The sequence below is a fragment of the Excalfactoria chinensis genome, chromosome 13 (genome assembly GCF_039878825.1).
Source record: "Excalfactoria chinensis isolate bCotChi1 chromosome 13, bCotChi1.hap2, whole genome shotgun sequence".
Classification (NCBI taxonomy): Eukaryota; Metazoa; Chordata; class Aves; order Galliformes; family Phasianidae; genus Excalfactoria; species Excalfactoria chinensis.
The window spans coordinates 9,857,060-9,880,198 of record NC_092837.1 but is presented as its reverse complement, the minus strand read 5'-3'; the positions used below and the strand labels follow the sequence as shown (position 1 = coordinate 9,880,198).

At 37.5% G+C, this 23,139-nt stretch overlaps 1 protein-coding gene across 1 annotated transcript; it reads left to right on the top strand.

The window, feature by feature from the left end:
• The first annotated feature begins 1,587 nt into the window (after positions 1-1,587).
• GABRA6 (gamma-aminobutyric acid type A receptor subunit alpha6) lies at positions 1,588-20,771 on the top strand. The gene is made up of 10 exons (XM_072348139.1): positions 1,588-1,782; positions 1,940-2,058; positions 2,262-2,329; positions 3,593-3,813; positions 3,921-4,003; positions 4,556-4,699; positions 5,088-5,240; positions 8,524-8,783; positions 14,020-14,280; positions 17,444-20,771. The coding sequence occupies exons 1-10, from the start codon at positions 1,745-1,747 to the stop codon at positions 17,492-17,494; spliced, it is 1,398 nt and encodes a 465-aa protein (XP_072204240.1). The 5' UTR covers positions 1,588-1,744; the 3' UTR covers positions 17,495-20,771.
• Positions 20,772-23,139: the final 2,368 nt, after the last annotated feature.

Below are 23,139 nucleotides of genomic sequence, written 5' to 3'. Positions count from 1 at the left end.
CTGCATTCTTCAGGGGGAAAATAAACAAACAGACAAACATTCAATGCATCTGATTCACATTCCAGCCTACTTTTGAGTAGACCTTTGAGACAGACTTTTTCTTTTTATACAGTAGGAGTTTAATTTGGAAGAGGATGACAGTGAAAAAAAAAAAAAAAAAAAAAAAGGCAGTTGTAAATTATATGATTAATAAAAAATATCTTCTTGTGTAATTCACAACAATGGAAAGTAAAGGCAATAAGGAGTGCCTGGTGGGCCAATGGAGTGTTGGGATTTTAATGCACATGGGACGTTTATTAAAATAAATCATTTTAGAGAAGATGAAGGGATTGCATCTTTGGTGCACTCACAGGGCACCAGGGCTGCACAAGAATTTGGGCTGCTTGAAGCAGGAGCTCCAGCTGTGTGCAGCCATGCCACCTATGTGGATTATATGATACTATTCCATGACAGCGGGGAAAGGGAGTCAATAGCACAGCATCTTCTATTTCTAATCCCTCTTAAATTAACTTGTGAGATTTGGGGTTTTTTTGTAGCTTCTCTGTCTCTCAAACACAAAACTTGAGCACAGAACCCCAGCCTCAAACTTCATCTTATATATGAGTCTCTGAGTTTTGTTCAAATTCTATCATTCAATAATTAAATGTATTTTCTTAGAAGCTGGTAATGCAACTGTGTTTTGTGTGTTAAAAAGTTACATCAACAACTGATTTGCTTTCAGTTTTGTTACTTGTTCCTCTGTCTTACCATAAGGAAGGAAAATTGAACCAATTGCTTTGTTTATGGCGTAGCTAAATGACATATGTGCTACATCATTCATTGGCTCTATAAGAAGTAATAAGGTCACAGAAAAAGCTGGAGCAGTCTGACCTTATTTTCCTTCAGGGCTGGCTACATTAACACACTTACTGGAGGAGGGGATACTAATGATCCAGCCAGTACTTATCTGGACAAAATTAGTGATGATATACAATCCTCGTGGTTTTACAGTAAGGAGCTCCAGCCCTAACAGAAGTCCTGGTAATGCCCTGATTTAAAGTCTGAGTGAAATCTGCATATGTGACCCTCCAAAACAGCTTAGCATTAAAAAAAATATCCCAGAACCTGGCCCAGAACTGGCTCTGAATGTTCAGTGTTTATATATTAATAGAGTGAGATATTGAAGTCTTCTGTGCAGTTTTGAAGGACTGATCATGTGAAAATCTGTTGAGAAAGGTCAAAAATTGGAAAATGGGGATTTTTTTTTCCCCCCGAAGTTCTAATGATGCAGAGCTGCATAATAATCTCCCCGTGAACCATAAACATAATAAAAGCTGAGGCCATTTCTAACATAATCTCTATCAGCAAGATGCCAGCGCTTTTCCAGATTTCCTAACGGGTCCCTGCTAATTCCATGCCAAAACTAGCAGTGGATTTCTTCCTTTTAATCTCCCCTAATGCCTTATTCGATTATTGTCACTGCTCTCCGACCGTGCACCGTCCCTTCAAACCCTAATTCCCCCACCGACGCGGTCACATCGGGCTGAGCGCCGGCGGAACCGGAGGGCGCGCACAGCCACAGCCACCCCCCGCCCGCCCAGCACGGGCAGAGCGCGACCGAGGGCTGCGGGGACGGGGCCGAGCCAGCCGGGCTCTGCGTCGTCACCCGGCGGAGCCGCCGGCCGAGAGAGGAAGGATGAGCACCCAAACTTGCTCCAGGTGACGGATCCGAGGGCACCTGAGCGTCCCCGCGCAGACCCGAGGCATGGCTTTGCTCATCACTTGGGTCTGCGTTGCTATGAGGTGAGTGAACCCATCGCCCCGGACCCTAGAGCATCCTCTCAGCGCGGAGACGCAAGGGGTCATCGGGCCGCCTCTCCTGCCCTGTGCTCCCCGAAGGGCTGGGGTCTGGCGGACGGGCTAAAGCTGGGCACTTAACGGGACTCGCCTCTCCCCGCAGCATCGAGAAGGCGCTGGGGGGCCAGGGCGACGGGGGGGACCTCTACTCGGAAAACATCACTCGCATCCTCGACAAGCTGTTGGACGGCTACGACAACAGGCTCCGGCCGGGATTTGGAGGTAGAGGGAGAAACAGCCGCCCCGTCGGGGCGGTGGAGGAGCGCGTCGGCTCCCGGGCAGCGGGGCGCTCCCGGGCGGGAGGAGGGTCTCGGCCCAGACACAGGGGGGAGGGGGAGGTGAAAAAGAAAAGTTCCCGGGTCCCGGCAGCCCGCAGGGACCGGCTCCTCTGGGCTCCGCGCCCAACTCGTCTCCTTGTCCTGCAGGAGCCGTAACAGAAGTCAAAACGGACATCTACGTGACCAGCTTCGGGCCGGTGTCCGACGTGGAGATGGTAAGGGCCCCGCGCGCTGCCCCTGCTCTCCTTTCCCGGGATTCATTACGGTGGCATCTGAGCTGTCCGTCATTAGAGCAGATTACGAGCTTTAATCTTCTTGACAATCTCTATGGCCCGGCAGGGCGCTTTGGCTGGAGCTGCATATAGCTATTTCCCCAGCGCAGTCACCCGGAGCAGCCCCGTGGCCCCGAACGAAGCTGGGCACCGAGGGCAGCTCTCACCTTCGCTGAGGACACGGGGAAGTTAAAGATGCCTCCTGAACCTTACAAACAGCTGCGTGCTGACGCGGAGGTTTGCTAGAAGGCCGCGTGGTAGGAGACAACCTGCCATGAAGCTGCAGACATAGCACCATTTGTGAGACAGCGGCTCCTCATCATGCTGGGAGCCCCAAAATTCAGACTTGAGTAAACTCCATGGATTATGGCAGCAGCCCCCAGGGAAAGCGTGAACCATCACTGCTCTCATCCTGGAAATAGACTTCAGTCGCTATTTTGTCTCTGTACACTTCCTCCAACACCTACTCAACAGAGGTTGTGTTCCACTGTGTGACCCTAAATGCACCCAAAACTTTTTCTACCTCTCTTCATAAGTCAATCTAAGAGAAGGCATAGAGAAGGTGTGCTTTCATTCATATCTGCCTCCTGCCAAGGTTTAGCTCAATTTTCTGTGTGACTTTCTCAGGTAATTCCTTTCTGAATGGTTGGGACAATATTACTGAGAATCCTTAAGAATACCTTACATCAACTAGTCAACATAATGTTACTGTAATTAATATTTTCCATATTGGTCTTTGTGACTATGCAAAGTAAGCTGCAACAGAGGCCCTGATTATGTGCTTTTGTTCCTGACAGCTGAATATTAACAGTTTGTTTTTGCACTTTGAAAGGATACTAAAGTAGTAGTTCTCTTTGGACCTCAACATCAGTCGCTCTGAATTAAATTACTTTCTCTGAGAGAACTATGGGATTATTATTATTTTCTTTTTACATCAAGTTTGCTGTTCATTGTTTAATTTGCAACTCCTCTGTAACAATAACAAGAAAGTGTGATATTTTTCTCATGAACTACTTCCTTTTTTACTTTTTCTTCTTCTATTTTTATTTTTATTTTTATTTTTTTCCAATTACTTAAGAGTAATAGGATTAAGCCCCTAAGCAGTAAATTAAAAGCCACTGACATGTGTGTTAGGGTCTTTCATTCTATATACAGCAGCTTAGGAGTGCTGACCCTCACACATAATTCATCTATTTATTTCCATAGGAATACACAATGGATGTCTTCTTCCGGCAGACGTGGACAGATGAGAGGTTGAAGTTTGGTGGGCCAACAGAAATTTTGAGATTGAACAATTTAATGGTCAGTAAAATATGGACACCAGACACGTTTTTTAGAAATGGAAAAAAATCAATTGCTCATAATATGACAACTCCTAACAAACTTTTCAGAATTATGCAGAATGGAACTATACTTTACACGATGAGGTGAGAGCTTATTCTTCTGCTTTTAGTTGACCTTTGTTTTTCATTCATTCAACAGTTTTCCAGCAAACCATTTATTTTTGACTGTCATCTACTTTCCTGTTTTCTAGACTAACCATTAATGCTGACTGTCCTATGCGGCTGGTGAACTTCCCAATGGATGGACATGCTTGCCCTTTGAAGTTTGGGAGCTGTATGTTTTTCTATATCTTCCAATTTCATATAGTAATATATTTCGTCTCCACATCCCCACCTATGTGAGAAGATCAGAAGTGAGATTCTAGGACACATCACTGAAAGTTTTTACTATGATTTTACACTAGAATCTTACGCTTTCCTCTGAAGCTCAGACAATTCCTAGGCATATGGATATGCTCTCTGAAGGATAACTTAACAATTTATTAGTATTCAAATTTGTTCCTTTAACAAGTCATAAAATCTGTAGTACATTTATTAAAGTCTAGTTTTATAAAATGAAATCACTTAGACAATCTGTGGCAATCAATGTATGTATTTTATAGCAAATTAAAAGCAAAATTTAGTACCTATCAGTCGCATCTCAGCCATTCCCTGCATTCTCTTATTACTTTTTTTCTTTTCCCATTTGGTCATTCATGCTAAACTTACTGGAGTAGGATGCAAATTTCTATGGATATTTGACCAGTGGGATCACGCTACTTTTATTTTTTTAATAGCTTATAAATCATATAATTTATCTCAGTATTTTTTTCCTTGTGTAACTCAGATGCTTATCCAAAAAGTGAAATAATTTATACATGGAAAAAAGGACCCCTGCATTCTGTAGAAGTACCACAGGAGTCTTCCAGTCTCCTCCAGTATGATCTCATAGGACAAACTGTATCTAGCGAAACAATTAAATCTAACACAGGTAAGATGTAGCCATATCGGAACTACTGACTACATAAACCATCTTGAAAGTAGATTACAGAGTTTTTTGTTCAATATATAATTGCATTATTGTGATTGCCTTTTGTCATTTTTAATACTAAAATCCTTGGAAAGAGTTTACCTGTGGTCTCCTCAAAAGACCTGCAAAAAGAATTTCCCTGGCCTCCCCATCCCAGTAAAAACAATATGTAAAAATTAATATTTGTCTCCTCTGTTTCCAATAGGTCACTTTACCTTTGTTGTCAATTTATTTTTGTTATACACTTGAAGGCTTATTACTACTTTCCTTAGGACACAGTATGTTGAATTTAAGCCAACGTTTGCTCATTCATTGCCAAAATAATGCTGACATACTTGTCTCCTAACAGGTGAATATGTAATCATGACAGTTTATTTCCACTTGCAAAGGAAGATGGGATACTTCATGATACAGATATATACTCCTTGCATTATGACAGTCATTCTTTCTCAGGTCTCTTTTTGGATTAACAAGGAGTCTGTTCCAGCCAGAACAGTTTTTGGTATGCTGCATTAAGGTCTTTGAACACCTCAGCATCATACATGTCATTCATTCATCATTTTCATTGCTTGTTTGTTTTAGGTGAATATTCACTTCAGCTGCTCTATTTCCATCTCCAAAGGAAAATAGGCTACTATCTCATTCAGACATACATTCCATGCATCATGACTGTAGTCCTGTCTCAAGTTGTGTTTTGGATCAACAAAGAATCTGTTCCAGCAAGAACCGTGGCTGGTATTCATGTTTTGTTTCTTTTGTCATTCACATCATCACTGTATTCAATCCACTGTATTAAACAGCTACTGTAATCTAGTGGGGATCAGCCTTTAAACTGACAAAGACAGAAAGTACTTTTCAGTGAACAAAAGCATATACTAAAAATTAAACCAAATGATATTTAATCTCCTTACCAGAGTCAAAACAAACAACACAGAATGTTTGTTTAGCCAGACTTACTTGTGATGGTTTATCTTCCCAACATTTTTTTTTTTCCCCCAAGGAAATGACAATTCCAGAGTAAATGTCAACTTTCCATTTATTAAACAGGAATTTTTCTATTTTTCTAACCTCGATTAGCACTCACTCTGGAGCATTACTCTGTAGAGCTATCTAAACAACTAGTAAGGACTTTAGAAGGATGAATTTAGGTGAGATGCATCTTGTCCCTCCCACAAGTTGCAGCAGTACTGAGGAGTATGCATACATATTGCATAGGCCTTTCTTTTTTCTAGTGGTTTGAATTAATCCTTCCCAAATAAACAGCTTTTACATAAAGGTCACAAACCCAGAAATAAAGACTTAATGTCAAGCTGAAGAGTAAGTTTAGAATTAAGAACAGAAAATATTTTAGGAAATAATAAAATAGATACCTTTCTTTTGGAAAATTAATCATTTTGTCATTTAAAAAGCATATGTCAGTACTTACTCCATTCTTATTTCTCCCAGACAAGGTATAAATTTATATTCCATATTAGTTCAAAATTCCATACATTCTAAATACCTTTTGCTTTTGTGTTCTAAAGCTGTGAGAAAATTAAACAACAATATATTTTTATAAAGCACACCTTCTCAAAGTATAAGTTTCAGAGAAATTAATGGTAGAAAAAGAACAATAATTTGACCAAACCAATTTCTCAGAAAAAAAAATCACTTAGCAAATCTACTTACCTCCAGACTGGAGGCCAGTTATTTTTGCAGATAACATTGCAGCAAGATAAATTAATGTTCATAAGCATCTATTCTTTACAGCAAAACAGATGAAATATAGAAAAAAGATATTCTTGTGCTCTTAATCATAGTGACAATGGAAAGAATAGCAGATAAGCAATATGAGTTTCCTTATTTTGTGTGGATTTTCTGTATGTGGATATGTTTATACTTATGTATGTATATATATCTTTTTGTAAAGCATGGTGTTATCAGACATTACTTGAAGTAAGAAGCATGGTTATTTGAGGCCAGGTTTTATGTATGACCTGTTTAATATCAAATGCTTTGAGCCCACACAGCAATGGCTATAATTTCACGTTTTTAGGTACCTTAATGTGATCTTCTTTTAGTTTGGCAAAAGTTATCTTGTTTTGCACAAACCCACGGCCAGCTTCTACCCTCCTTGTAGATCACCCTTGAAATTTTAACTCATTATCTGGTTATTAAGCGCTGTTTATAACTTCTCAGATACAGAACGTTTTAAGTTATTTTTAAAGAAAAAGTAGCATTTCAGTATTTGCATTCTGTACCAAATTTTTCAAAATGGAAAGACAACCCTCAGTTACACACTTTACCAACTGTAATGTGGCATTCTGTCTGATAAAGTAGTTTTCCACAGTACAGACCATTTCATCAAAATTCACATTGAGAATGTTCTTATCTATATCTCTAATAGAATAGGAGTCCTATTCCTGAGTTTAAATTCCTGCTGCAGTAGGTTTTTATTCAGACACAGAAAATATCTCTTTCTTTATTATTATTAACTAGCACATGGGCAGATCTTAATCTAATCACGCATCATATTGAAAAGTTCATTCTGGACGTCTGAAATTGAAATTTATCTCAGCATAGTTGCACTTACATTATTAAATGAGTCTGGCAGATTTGGAAGAAGTAGATATCCTACATATTTTTATACATCTTCTATTTGCATTTCATTAAAACATGTTAAGTAGTGACATTGAGAATTACTTGATCTCAGACAGCTGGCAAGTTACATCATGTGAGAGAGTTGCAAAAAAATCCCGAGAATAATCAAGTCACCCTGCAGTATGCAATGACACTGCATCCTTTCCACTCAGTATCATTCATAGCATATTGATTCATCATCACAACGTGATATGATACCATCTTCTACTTTCCCACCTACCCTTCTCCAACTGCAGAAAGGAGTAGAAGACGGTATTCTCCTGCTTACTGTCTTTAAATACCTGTATTTTTCAGATTCTAGCAGGCATAATTATAAGTAAACATGAGTCACAGAAGCTTGTATGTTTTAACGGATGAGTTTGCTCTTGTATCAGGCAGCAGTGGGATGTAAGTATACTTCCCACATGATTCATGCTGTACCTTCCAAAACAGAGAAAATAAGTTCATGATAGATGTGAAGAATACTTATGGGGCTCATAAGCTACATTATCAGATTTTTTTGTGCGTGTAAAAATACGTAAGAAGTTCTAGAGAAGTGCTTTTTCTCATCCTTCCATATTTGTAACTATGGGAGTGTTCAAATCAATATACTAATAGTAAATCTTTAAAAATGTTTTCAGAAATTAAAGATCACTGTATAGAAGACCAAACTCTTATTACTAGAAGTATTTGGATCATAGCCACTGATTGTAATGCAAAAATCCGATGGATTCAGTGGGAGTTCTGTAAGCCACTGTCTGTCTTATGCAACAAAAGGAGATAGAGAGGATCATAACACTGCTAGAAAACCATGTCATGTTAATTTACCTTTCTGTCAAACATTCCACTTAGGAACTCCTCAAGTAAAGCATCTTTCTGAGCCTGAGCCCAGGTTTTGTTATACTGATGCCTTATCACATTTCTAAGAAGCTGCAACCTGTAGCATGTAGTTATCCTAACTTCCAGTCTATTTAGTGAATCAAGGAAGTTTATTTTTAGATACTCAAGTCACTAAACATGAATTACTTAAGAACATGAAATACTTAAGACTTCTTAGTTACTTGAACAGAGATTTTATATGTTATGTATATATGCACATAAATAGACTTTAAGAACAGCAGGGATGAAGCAAAATTCTAATGCCTGTTTTCTCTCTTATTTTCAAGGAATTACTACAGTTCTAACAATGACCACTTTAAGCATCAGCGCACGCCATTCCTTGCCCAAGGTGTCCTATGCTACTGCTATGGATTGGTTCATAGCTGTGTGCTTTGCCTTTGTCTTCTCTGCACTCATTGAGTTTGCAGCTGTCAACTACTTTACCAATCTTCAGACTCAGAGAGCAATGAGGAAGGCAGCAAGGGCAGCAGCACTGGCAGCAGCACTATCAGCAGCAACTGTACCGGCAGAGGACGAGATTGTCTCGGTAATTGCTTGCTTTTCTGATAATAAATATCATATAGGGAGAGACAGCTGAAGGAGTGAATGTGAAAACACATTAAAAAGTGATCTTAACCTGAAACAAATTATGTAACCTGATCACGACTCGTTATCAAAGGCGTGGTTCTTTTCTTTCAGAAAATGAAAATACTTCATTTATTCAGACTGTTTAAATTTGTGATATGATTTGCCAGAGAGATGTTTATTTGGTAATATATATAAGGAATGACATTGTACTGCCACCCATAATACTTTCCTTGAGCAGTGCTGTAAGCAGTGTGGCCAGGCAGCTGTGTCATTCTCTTGAGTAAGTCTGCAGAATTTGTGGGCCACTATTTGCTGTGCAACCAATGTGTGCATAGGCCAGATGATTATAGGATCACTGTAGTATCGTGGCATATACCATAAGTGGGACATCTGGAAGAAGAGAAATGATCCTTTACATAAACTTGGCACCTCTTACTTTCATAAAAACCTGCATTGTGGAAGCTTGGGGAAATAAAATAAAAAAAGAAAGTGAAAATGTAAAGTTTAGGGATAGGTTTCAATATATGACACACAAAAAAGCTTACTAGTATTGAAAAACTTATGTCAGAATTGCTTGTAAATAATGTTCCTTACATCCTAGACTTAATTGTACTTAATGACTTAATGACTTAAAAGTACTTAATGTTGTCTCACAGCGTATCAGTACAGCCCTCCTGTCTGCAGAATCAGTTTTACTACCACCACATTACCCATTTTGAGGGGAATAACAAAATTTGAATGACCCCTCTAAAACCATTGTATCTGCAAGTTCAGTAGGAGACTAAAAGCACATCAGGGTAACACCATTCCAATCATGTAATCATTTTTCCACATTTCCTCATAACTGTTAAACTCTTCTACTTGTAGCAGCAGTAGAAGCAAGGTTTATGTTCTGTACATCATACTGTCTTAAATTGCCTGAAATATGGCTAAAGAACATTGTGGTGTGAATGTCTGTACACACTCTGAACTAGTTCTTTCTGTAAGTCAGGAGACCCCTTCTACTATTTCAGGTAGGGCAGGCATGGAGAAATAGTTTTCATACAAGTTAAAATAAGGATTTATAAAACAGCTGGAAGCTTTTGTTGCTTTCAATGAAGGCCTGAACTCACCAAGATAAAGGTATCTACAGAACATGTTCAGTTGTTTTTTGTTTTTTATTTTAAATGCCATATTAAATGTGTTTCCTGCAAAGAAGTATTACAAAATACTATCCAAAAGCCTCCTTGAGTCTAGTTAAATCTGTTCAAAATCTTGCGCTACTCAAATACCAACTCTTGTTCCCAGGTTTTTACTAAATCCCCCCAAAAACTGAGCATTCAGAAAATAGCAATGGCAGAAGACAAAATTCTGCTCTATTATTCTAAGGAAGTAGGAGAAACTCTCCTAAAATTACTGGAATGGACTGTTTTCAGTGAGAGTTACAATGCTCTGACTGCTTGCTCCGTTAACTGATGACAGCTCAGCATTCCTGTTCTGGTTCTAGGCAAGCCACTCTATTTACCTCAGTTAACTGAGAGCAGAATTTGGCTTGCTCTCTCTGTCAGCTGCAGGCAATCCTTGTGTGAAATACAAAACTATGGGTGTTCCACTCCAAAATATGATGGCAACAAGCTGGGCGGTCATCTGGACCCTGACAGAAGCCTCCTTTTATTCATAAGGTGTCCAAGCTTGCTCTAGCATGTCAAAACCAAATGTTTTATATATATATACATATATATACATATACATAGAGCATCTTGGCATTTAGTTTTTAATTCATTTCAAATATATTTTTTCTTACATTAATCATATTGCTTCATCATTTTTGCTTTCTTTATCTGGTAATACTCTTGTTCTAGAAGTTGCAGGGGAAGGGTAATTGGTGATACTGGTTGAAGTGCATCATTTGAAGTAATGCTTTGCAAGATGGTCAGGGAGCACTCAGGACAGGACAGAGAGAAAGCACTGTGGATCAAAAGAAAGCTTCTCCACGTAAGACACTGCATGTAACAGACAAAAGACTGTTACAGGATTGTTGGTTGCTTATGTTTGTTTTCTAAAAGGCCTGTTGTTTTAACAGAAAACAGCACACAACAGTGAAATGCTGCTGGCAGAGCTTCCCTGTCCCTACATATTGCCCTGTACCTCTTTTTCAAAATAACATGGCTTGAGCAGGAGAGGATTCACATTCTCTTTAACAACCCTGCCCAACTGCAGAGCAGCCATATGTCATTTCTGTATGGAGGATTTAGTTTTCTATAATTACGTCAGAATACAGTGAGTGTGTTTAATGAGAATTGTAGTACAGTTGAAAGGAGGGCACTTCTATCTGGATTATCAACAACCGTTTATGAAATCATCCTAGAAAAGCTACATGCATTAAAAGCCTTAACTGAGAATGTGGCACTTTGCATCAAATTAGAGAGACCTTCCTGCTTCTGCACAATTGTAGGGCATCAAGTAGGCTATTTAAAACAAGAAGCAACTTGCAGTTGTATTGACTTTTTGTCATCTTTACAGGGAAAGTAGATGTAGATTGTTCGGTTCCACCCAAATTAAATACTTATCTGATTGGAAAAGCAAATACAGTGCAGCATTAAAGGTTTAGAAGAAGTTGAAACTGTATGTAAATAAATACAGGTGGAAAATTTGTTCCCTTGGCTCTAGATATCTTTGCTCAGTGTTGAAATTGAATCCCTTTTTATTGCAGGGGGGCAGTAAAAAAAAGCAAGTCAAATAACAGAAAGATAAAAGCTCTGTAGTACTGTTTGTACCGCAGACTGGCAGGATTTTGATTCCTTTCTCCTTTACTTCCTATTCAGACTCCCACTAAACATCAGGGATTGCTCTAGACTGACACTGATAAGTCAAAGAGTCCAAACATGATGGCATATTTAAATTCAACATAAATACATATTTTGACAGAGGCTCTGTGCTGCTTATGATTTTTATGATGTGCTACATCTAAATTTTAGGAGGAGACTCAACTACGGTACAATCATATTGAAACGAGTAGTTAAGTAACAGACTCTTCTTCTAACCATGTTCACCTGAGGCTTAGACTATAATATTAGAGAAATGAGTTTCAGTCTCTGCAGGTTAAGAAAGAATTTGAGCATGGCTTTCCCATGCTCCAATTGATTAATTTAGCCCTTTTACCAGGGTAAAGAACAAAGAAAAAACAATTTTGTGGCAGGTAATTACTCATAATACGTCTAGGAAAGGAAATTTAGAATGCCTAAAGAGATGCCCAAAGCTAGGGACTATTAATGATGCCTAAGCTACATTCGACTGTTAATTATGCAGCACCCTGTTTACAAATGTTTATAACACACATTTTTTAATCACATCCCACAAAAGAGATATGTAAAGGAATTTCTAAATTGTGGGTTATAACAAATCTCTGACACGACACGGGTGCCTAAATTGCGCATGACAGTAAATATGGAGGTACCTTAGTGCATGCCCAAAATAAGATCTTATATAATGTAGTGAACTTCCCTGCTGCAAGGCGCTGCATATAGATCATTCAGCTGCTAAGCAGAGGTTTTACAGATCACGCTGCTGCATGTTAGAGGCAAGTCTGAGAAGGATTTAAGGAGATAAACCATGCTTAACTTGCTCTTTGGGAGCTATGTTACTAGTATGTGATTTCATGTATGTAATATGAATCACTGAAATTACTGAAACTGTATCTACTGAGATGGTGAGAGGGGCAGGAAGGAAACAATATGCAATTCATTTTTCTGCCTTGTACAGACATGGAGTTCTGATCATAGGGTTTTATCTTTTTTTTTTTTTTTTTTTTTTTCCCCATTGAGATGCCAGCAAAATTCAATAGTCTTAATCCAATAAATTTCAAAGAAAAGGAGAGTTCGCATTATTTTTTTCTAAACATTCAGAGTTTATTCTATCAAAACTCTTTCTTATACATGGCAGTCACAGCAGAAAGGGAGATAAGTGTGGAAAAGAGAGAAGTAAGGGCATACGTATGTTTAAAATTAGTCAGTATTCAAGTGCATATGTAAGATAGTCATTCCCCTGCTAGATCCTATGCTAAACTGAAAGTAAGAATACACATCTGCAGTATAAATGAAAACAGTAGAGAATTAAAAATATGTAATTTCAGAAGTCTCTTCAGAGCATTCATCACAGTTAGCATCTACAGAAAATAGAAAAAAAAATGCATTTAGTCTAAGGTTATATAGGCTGTCCTTTTTACATTTAGAAGCAGAACAATTTGCTGAGAGCCTCCTAAGATGATCTGAGCATGAGCAAATTCTAGTGATATTGATGAGAGCAGTGAGAGATCAGCAGCATCTTTACAGACAAGGATACTTTGTGAGCTTTCTAGGGGATCAGGTAGCTGAGTTGCAAAACCTCAGTAGAATCCAGACAATACCTTACTAGCTCGTATGCCTACCAATCTCTGTCCAATTTTATGATACCCCACATTAAGCATCAATTTTGCAAGCTGTTCTGTGTCACTAGGCAGTCATATTCAGTGACAAGTCAAATTGCCTGATGGGAGTGTGAGTGCAGGAGTACTCCCCTGTATCAAGATTCAGTAAATGAATAAAATGCCTTCTTTTATTATGATCCAGTGTGCCATGTCTCAGGCTTCCTGTTCTTGCTTTTGCTGTTTGTAAAACAGTCTTCACTATTGCAGTGATTGTGTGCAAGACAGGAACTGTAATAGAGCACTCATTTCCGTTTTTCCTATTTTGTGTTTTCCAAATTGTCGTGATGTCATTGTAGGTAGAATTTGTTGTCAAATTTTTTGTCTAAAAATATTAGACAAACTGTTGTAGCTGCTGTTCAGAAGCTGTGGCAGAGGGTTGAAACTGGATGATCTTTAAGGTCCTTTTCAACTCAGGCCATTCAGAGATTCGATGAACTTAGAAAAAATGGCAGGTTGGCCCCCAGATAAAATAGTTGTTCATAATGAACATACATGTCAGCCTAGAAACTAAGAGGTAAATTCTAAGAACTGTTATACAACTCTCTGAAGAATAATTAGACCTTGCTATGAGTACCGCACAAAACACAGGTATCGCTGAGTTTAATTTTGCTACAAAATAAAAACAGACACATAATAGTTAGGATGAGTATTTGTCTTCTGTCTAAGAGTAAAAGATAGAAGTATAACAAGCAAAAAACCTAAGACTTCTGAAGCCATAAATCAAAACCTTCTTTCTCTTTTTTCTCCTCAGCATTCTGACTCCAATTGTAACCTGAAGAAGCGAGTAAACTCTGCGACATCTCAGGCAGATCAGTCTCCTGAGGCCAGCATAGTATCAAACAGTGCATCTCAGTGTCAACCTGTGTCCGCTCCTCCACCAGCCCCCCCAGCACCACCACCTGTTGGAGGCACAAGTAAAATAGACCAGTATTCTAGGATCCTCTTTCCAGTGGCATTTGCAGGATTCAACCTGGTATATTGGGTTGTCTACCTTTCAAAAGACACTATGGAAGTGAGTATTAAAATTTCAGAATAATAATGATATGCTTGTAATGTGTATATATATATGTATATATACATTACATGTGTGTGTATATATATATATAGATGGCATGTTTAGTTAGCCAGTATTATTTAAATGGTTCAGTTTCTGATGCACCTTCAGTTGATCAGTATTTCCTGAGGAAAGTTGATATTACCTTTCTCAAAAAAAAAACAGTTGCTTCCACTAGAATGCAGAAAGCCTATTCAAAGGTGAGAAATGTAAACCCTTCTACACAGAACCAGGAAAATTGTGTAAGACAATGTATGACACCATTCTCAGCAAACATATCAATCTTAAATCTCCCATTTCTTCATCTTCCTGTCTGCAGCAGGTTAACAGCTGCAGCAATGCAGCAAAGGAGATAAAAACATTAATATCTGCTAAGACAGTTGCAGCATGCACTTTGTGAACTGAGAGTCATTGTTTTTACACCTTTTAAAACCGATTTTTCCTCTTTCTTCTTATACTGGAAACATTTTATGCCAACAGAGTTGCTAAATTCCTTGCTTAAGCTTGTCTGAATCTAGATGAGAGTTACTGAGTCTTTAGATATCCGTGAAGTGTGGAAGAGTTGTGTGCTCTGAAGACTGAGCATTTCTGGTACAGTTACTGGTTAGCTTATCACTTTCAAGCAGTTGCTAAACTTCTCGTCTTTATTGTTTTTATTCTTTATTCATCTTTATTCTCTACTTTTCTGTATTGTCTAAATGCAACTAATGGTGTCGCATCCCTTTGGTGAAAAATGTATATTCATTTGCTTTGTTTGTTGCCATAGAGTTTTTGAACCTCACTGTGCACTGTAGTCAATATGATTGGTACGCTTAGCTTTATTTAGGACAGCTACAGAGATAATGATGGTGTTTAGACAGTACTGAAAGCACAAAGTCCCTGTATCAATAATAACAGGAGCTAGGAATCTGATATGAGCAGTGTGCAAGTTTTACATTCATTTCCTAGATCAGAGGTAAAGAAGGCTAAGAGAAATCTCTTGGAGAGTCAGAAGATACTGCAGTTCAAAGTAACAAAATGGTGCTGATCAGCTAACGGATGACTCTACTTGAAGCAGAGGCTACTAGCCCCTAATTTTGCTGATTTTTGCTACTAGTATGATTTGGAAAATGCTATCTCTCTAAGAGGGAGTGTGCTGCCAAGCAGCTCATATGAAATCAGGAGGGCAGGAAGATAGGAGGCACTGTCTCTTGCAAATGCTCCTGCAGATGTCTCTCTCAAGAGGTCACAGCTGCTAACTCCTGGCCACTCCAAATCTGCCCAATGCTAAATTTAGCATTTGTGCCAGAGATACTGATCCTGCTATTAAAATATTGACTATGTGTGCACATTACTTATCTCAATCAGAGAAGGGAAATACAAAAAAAGCTCTTGTATATTCATTACAGCTTCTGTTCAGAGGCCAGCTCCTCAGCTTGTGTAGCTTGCCATAACTTCAGTGATTTCTTTCAACCATTCACATTTTGGATATAGAAATGTTTGGAACATAGTTGCCATTTTCCCTTGTATTCTATCCTTTTACCAGTTCTTACTTTCATGGAAAACCAAGATTGGTTTTGATTTTATTTATTTATTTTTAAAAAAATCATTTTAAAAAACGTAAGCCTTTCTATTTAAACAAAAGAGATGCAAAAGTTAGGTGAGAAAAGCATGGCGTTCTTACAGGCCACTCAAACTTCAGTCACAGTCTCAAGCCAAAAAGATTAAGTATTTATAAGGTATTACTCAGTTATGAAATATGATTCTTTGAAAAGAGTGTTTTTTGTGTAATATTTCAGGTATATGAGCTTTTTTTTTTTTTCTTTTTGAGTTGCTAATTAGAGTTCATTTGGCTTCTGTTTAAAAAACAAATAGAAAAATATCAAATCAGTTCACTGAAATAACCAAATTTCCTGTGCAGAAATGTTGACAGATGTTTAATAATGGCAGCAGGGCTGTCCCATTTATTATATGAAAAATTAGAGCATTAAAATTACTCTAAGAGGAATTACTACTCCCTGAGTACAGAAGGTCAGTTTTGTAATTAATTTGTATGAAAGGTTTGAGGATGTGACATCCATGGAAAATGAAATACGCATGTTTCTATGGCACATGTTTTTCTGTAAAGCACAGTACTATCTGCCATTCACAGAAAGCTCTGCACAGGAACAAGCAATACATGTTTGTCCAGATTAGCTGAGAAGCTCTTGAAGGGAGAGAAAAAACAACAACAACAAAAAAACAGCCTAATGCTAAAGAAAAAAGCCATTCTTTTTCTTTTGTCACACATGCACTTTTCTGCTATTTATTTCTTAAATCTCAGTAGGTCTTAGAGCTGAACACTGATTTATAACAGTGATTTTGACAGGTAGATTACATGCTTGCTTTATTTTAATAATTTTAAAATGTACCTGATTTAGAATGTAAGATGTGTCCTTTTAACAAGAAGAGTCCAAGTATTTGGTCTGTTTGTCATGTCATTCATAACGCATGCACTGTTCTCACATTTCCTTACACATATCCTTCCTAAAGTAACGTGTCCTAGTGTTTTATACTCATCATACTATATTACAGTTTTTAATATAATAAAACACAGAATGATGTCTATGTTAAGCTCATGATGTTAAAAGTTTAATGATAAACAGCAGAAAAACAGGCAGAGAGGTCAGCTTTTATGATTGGGGACAGAAGGTATAGCATAATTGAATGTGTTAAATGGGCTGATTCCCAGATAAAAGCTGATCACATAGAACGCAGTATCATGGCAGAAAGTGAGTTATGTAGCAAGCTGAAGATGAAACATCACTGATGAACAGTCAAGTGAGAAGAAAAAAGGACAAAGAAACAGGAACTGGAGAAGCATCTGATTTCAATTTGTTGATATTCATAATGCTTACAGTGCATCTTGTGCATCAGGTGAATGTATTACTTCAGACCGAACGGCAGAAAAATGATGTTCAGTAGAGAATAGTTATTACTATTTGTCCTTACAATTGAGCTTTGATGATCCAGCTAATGAGCATCAGATTCTGAGGAGATTCTCCCTTTTTTAAACCTGTTGAGACAGCCAGAAGTCAGCTGACATTGTTGGTTACCTACACTGTTGACAAATGATAGCTTAAACTTCTAAATTTTCTTCCAGTTCTTTGAACCTACTGCAATGCATCTTCGAAATGATCATCAGATCAACTGAAGAACAGCACAGTGCTTAAAAGAAATCACAAGGTCTTGTGGAGTTAAAAGTAACTTCAAAGGAAACAAGTGCTCTCAGCTTTCAAACACTGAGCATTTATACTGGATATCACCTGGAAACAAACTCTGGACAAATAAAAGAAGATAAAAAAATGCATAGAGTTCTAACCAAATTTTGATTTCTTATAGTGATTCTTATGTAAAATTTCTTGTTAAATTATTTTGTTCAGCGGTCAAAGACAAGATTTGTATTTGTTGTAGTTCTGTTACAAATAAGTGAATGTTTACATTGATATAAAATATCAATAACAGGTTTATTTCTCTTAAATGCAGTGAGGATTACTTAAGACACATTCAAAACTGGTAAAAATTAGCATTCTCTAACTGAAATGCAAGGACCCACATTGATGTGCAGTCAAAATTGCCCTCAAAATAATGCTAAAAAATCCCATGAAAGGGATTTGCAATCCCATGGCATTTTAGTAACATATTCATAGATCAGATGAATGATGAATCCTAGTTTTCTGTAATTTATCTTCATACTCTTTAATCTGAGGTAATATTTGTGGAGGGAAAAAAATAAAAGGAACAAAATAGAAAAGACTGGTTATGTACTTTAGCCGTTTAGTTATGCTATTTTTGCTGTTGCTGAGAGTGACTACGGAAGTTAACAGACTAATTACAAGCAATTTCTGGGCAGCAAATTCTGGAAGTACAGCATTGATGCCAGGGAGTTTTCATGGTCAAAAACTGAATGGATGCAGCTACCCATCAAGCTGAGTGCAAGAAAGTCTTGATAGCTAGTTAAGGAACAAGTTCTGTTTTGTCAGCTGATTCTTTGGACCTGCACACAGCAGACTCCCTGTAATTTTTCCAGAAGCACATTTTTTTGCCAGCAAATTCAGAGCTGAAATGCAGTGTGGATTTTATTTCTCACTCTCAACAAAAGCAGTCACATAGTTTATCATCCATCTCCGTAGTCCTTCTTAATGACATTATAAGGAAATATACACCTCATCAAATCAAATTCAAGCCACCTTTGTTGCAGGTTTAATGTACACTGGCGGGAACCAAAAGCACACAGATCTTAGATGTGGCCAAATATAAACTGAGGTATCCTGTCCTGAAATTATTTGAAATGTAATGTGAGATGCTGCACTGATTTGAAAAAGTCAAGGTCTTTTGTCTAAGCAAGTATCTTAAGTCACTGAAAAGGTACTTAGGGGTCAGTTAATCAACCCCAATAGATTGTCAAGTGCTCTATTGGCTTCATTGACACTAGAATAATTCAACTACCTGATGAGATAGCTAGCTCCAACTGTTTTTTTCTCACGTTTCAGAAGAAGGATGTAGCTTTTACTAGTGTGGTAGCTGCACTGAACATGTGAAATCACTGTTCTTCATGTTGTATGACTTAGTTGCAGACAATTTAAGTAGACTCGCATCAATAATAACGACTGTCTGCACACAGGTGACATGTTTGTAATTTGCTTTTTCCTGACTGGCAGCAGGCCAATACACTTGCACATATTTTTAAGTGCTCTAAATTCTGCCTTCACTTTGCTTTGAAACCAAAATTGTTGAAGTCTTTCCCATTTTTATACTATGATTTTATTTTTTTCTTTCCAAATTGAAAGAAAGATGCAAAAGGTCGTATTTTATAATTTGTAAATACATTTAGAAAAAGCAAATTGTGCTGTAGATACCCAGACATTATCCTTTTTGATTTAACCAGACTCATTCTTACTCTGCAGACTGATTTTCTACTTTGAATGCACCAACGTCCATGAAAGTTTCCAGAACACTTTAGAATTGGTTTTTGCACAAAATGAAAATGTTACAGGGAAAACAAGTTACAATGAAAAAGCTCAGATTCATACTGGATATTCTTTGCTCAAAAGAAATTTAAATATGAATTTTACAGCAAATGTAGAGTTATTAAACAGTCACTATTTCCTCAGAACATAGTACTTCAATATATAAAATAAGGATAATATTCTAATTGTAAAGTCCTATCATCACCAGATCTTGGTGTTCAATGTATTTCAACAGGACTACAAAGACTGCATTTTTGTTTGTTTGTTTTCAAGGAGTTTTTAATGTGGACAAGAGATAGAAGGGTTTGTTCTCCCCAGTTGTTTGAATAGTAGGAAGGGTTGGTGTATTTATCCTATTAAATACTTTGTAGAGACAGAGTTCATATTCAATCACATTCAGCATCAATAATGCTCATAATGTCAAGTTGTATATTGGAATATACGAAAATTAATGTCAGTTCTTAAAAATCCTGGTTATGGTAAACAATAACCAAACAAGATATGCAGTAAGAAAAGCAGATATGTATGCATTTGCATCTATATATATCTATATATACACATACATATATATATATGTATGTATGTATACATATATATTTGCATATATACATATATATACAAATAACCTATTTATTTATCTATTTGATATAAGTTAAAGGAAATTAAGGGATTTTTTCCCCATTATTTTTGACTGCCTTGCAATAGAAAGAGCAGGAACTAAAGCTTCTGTAAAATGGCACTTTTTACTGTGGGAAACAGGACATCTGTGGGAGAAGGTAAGCAATTTCCTTGAGCTGTCACACAGTGGCAATGTGTTATTCACCATTGTCCTAACTTTGTATCTATCCCAGTAGAAAGAATGCACTGCAGAACTGTCAGAATGTGGCTTGAATTTATCTTTCATATGTTCTGCTTGAGCAGAAATGTGAGAAACAGAAGAACTAAGAACAGTTATATCATTCTATAGTAGAAACCTCAACTAGGTAATAATCTTTATTATTGTTGTGGGATTTTCTCTCTTCCCCTCCATTTTTTTTCAGAATTTCAAAACCAGATGAAAATTCAGAGATTTAAGGTCTAGAAACTATGCAATGGCACAACAAATCATCCACTGCTGTGTTCAAAGACTAGCTGTCACCAGAACCTGAAGCAAGAATTGGATAAATCCATGAAGTGTAGATGTAACATGAATGTCCTCAATATGCTTTTCTTATCAAGTACTGTCAAGTGTTTTGATATTTTGATGCATCCTGTCAATTTAACAGATCAATGTCTTTCTCTTGTTCACACGGATACAAAAATCAAAGGAGATTTTATTGCTGCTTAGTTTATTTTGGTCTTTTTTTCTCTTTCAATTCATGAAAAGAACTCTCTCCATTTGCTTGTTCGCTTTCTTTATACAAGTAATATTTTGCAGGATTCATCTCTTATCAGTAAACAAAGCATTTCAGCTCTCTGCATAAGTGCTGTCTATCTGTGAAGGCTGAAGTTCTTTATCCACAAGCAGAATGAGTAGAAGCTGGGATAGTAAACTACTCCGTTCCCCATCACTTCATCAAAATCATTACTCAGCCATGGCTGGAGTCATGCTTGTACACAAGGAATGAAGATCAATAGATTTTTTACAGAAAGTGGTTTTATATAAGCCATGGTTGTACCTCCATTTAGAACAAATAATAGTAAGATAGAATACCAAAGCTCAGACTATGCTGTTAGCTGCATGCTTTCATCCTCATCCTGACAACTGACTGAACCAACCACTATTTAAGTCAATTGAGAGCATTTGCATTCTCATTGGGAAAATCATACTGGAGAATCACTAAGTTCCTGAGACAAGTCTGTGAGAAGTACTTGAACGCCACGATGTAACAGAATGGGAATGATCAGAAACAGCTCTTTTTAAATAGTGTGAATCTGACAAGGTGGACAGAGGCTTGCTGACAGACATCAGCATGTGTCTCACAGATGGAGTAAGACATCTTTTAGCACTAACTGAATTATTTTCAGGTGGATGTAAAAGCAGTAACTGTGAGCTGCAGTTGGTGCAGGAGGTGAGGGAATGTTTGGATGCTCTCAGTCACAAAGTCTGTTTTTTGGTTAGTACTGTGTGGAGCCAAGAGTTGGAGCCCATGGTCCTTGTGGCTTCCTTCCAACTCAGGATATTCTATGATCCTATGAACCTATTACAAAAAATTACCTAAATCCATGTACCATGGATCGAGATGCCCAAGAAACAATGCCTATAAATTTCAGTAATTACATGCATGTCTATGCAAAGATATCCCTAAAAGCTATACTCAGGAATGCATGCAAAGATAGATTAATCTATTTTTTTAAATTAAAGAATTAAACCCCAAAAGACCAAACCCATCTCTCTGTACCCTATGAAGTGTACATGAGGATATTGTAACAGTGAATAAAGGACAAAAAACCCTCAGAGGTGCAGGAACTAAGAAGCCATAAAAAACAGATATGTTTAGAAAGCTCTGTATACAATGTACCTATTAATACACTTATATTCTGCACACACCGAAATATATTCTGTATTGGAAAATTACTTTCTACAGTTGAGATCAGTTCTTTAACAGCTCTTTACAGAGCAGTCACAAGAGTATTAGTGTGTGCTTGAAATAAATTATAACCACTGGTTTGAAGTGCTCTATTCAGGACCAATAAGCAGAAAACAAAGCTGGGCGAGTTCAACTCAAACTGTACTAGAAGTTAAGATTCACAAGACTACAACATTCCATCTTAATTTTAAGATTGGAAAGAAATTTGTTTACACATGAGGTATCGTTACATTGGGGGCATCTGTTTGCACAAGACTAAAAAGAAAAGAAAAAGAAAAAAAGAGTCACAAGCAAACTCACGTTTCTTGTTTAATTTGCTGGGTGATCTCAATATCACTGACCTGTGATACTGAAGAAGACTTTGCAATGATAAGTCACTACATTTTATATCATTCCTGTGAAGTGATTGCAGGTGTGTTTGTTTTTTGTTTTTGTTTTTAATGTGCTGATTTTCTTGATTTAAAGTGGCAGAGTTACCAGCTCAGTGTAACATTCAGCACCAAATACACAGGAAAATTCTCACTTGTTCATTTCATGTTGTATATGAACCAGAGAGCTGACGTAGGACAATCAAAATTACAGACTGCTTTTAAAAATCTCAGTGCAGCTTTCCAAGTTCAGATGGGTCAAGACAGAACGAACATCAGAACTCATAAGTCTCCTCCACTGTGACACATCTCATAGTTACCAATAGAATCACAACGTCTATACAAGGAATCGTACAGTTGCAAAATGAATTATTTTGCAAAGGGATAAAATCCACCTGCTCTCCTCCTAGCTGGAATTTTCCAACCTACGTTTGCACATTCAGCAAGATCTGATCTCCTATTTTAAACAGACAAAGATAGCATTCATTGCCTAGATGGACCTGCTCAAATACTCAAGTACTGAAAAGAATTAATACAGTTTCCAATTACAGTCCAGACAGAAGTACAGCCATCTGGACACTATCTTCCACCAATAAGATGCAGGGCATTACAAATCATGCACTAAACCACAATTCAGAATGTTTCTATCTGCTTCCCGGTGTTGTCTCACATATGACCTTCTGGAATTTCTGGGATTACCCATTGTAACGAGTCCTTTTTAACACATTATCAATTACTGAATTAATGGCCTGCCTTATTACATGTTCATTGCAGTGAGAATCCCCAATGCAGTACAAAAATTATCATCACTCTTGGAGTTTCTTTGGAGTATAACACATAAGCACACTAAGAATAATTTGAGTCTCCCAAATCATGCAAGTCAGTGTCAGC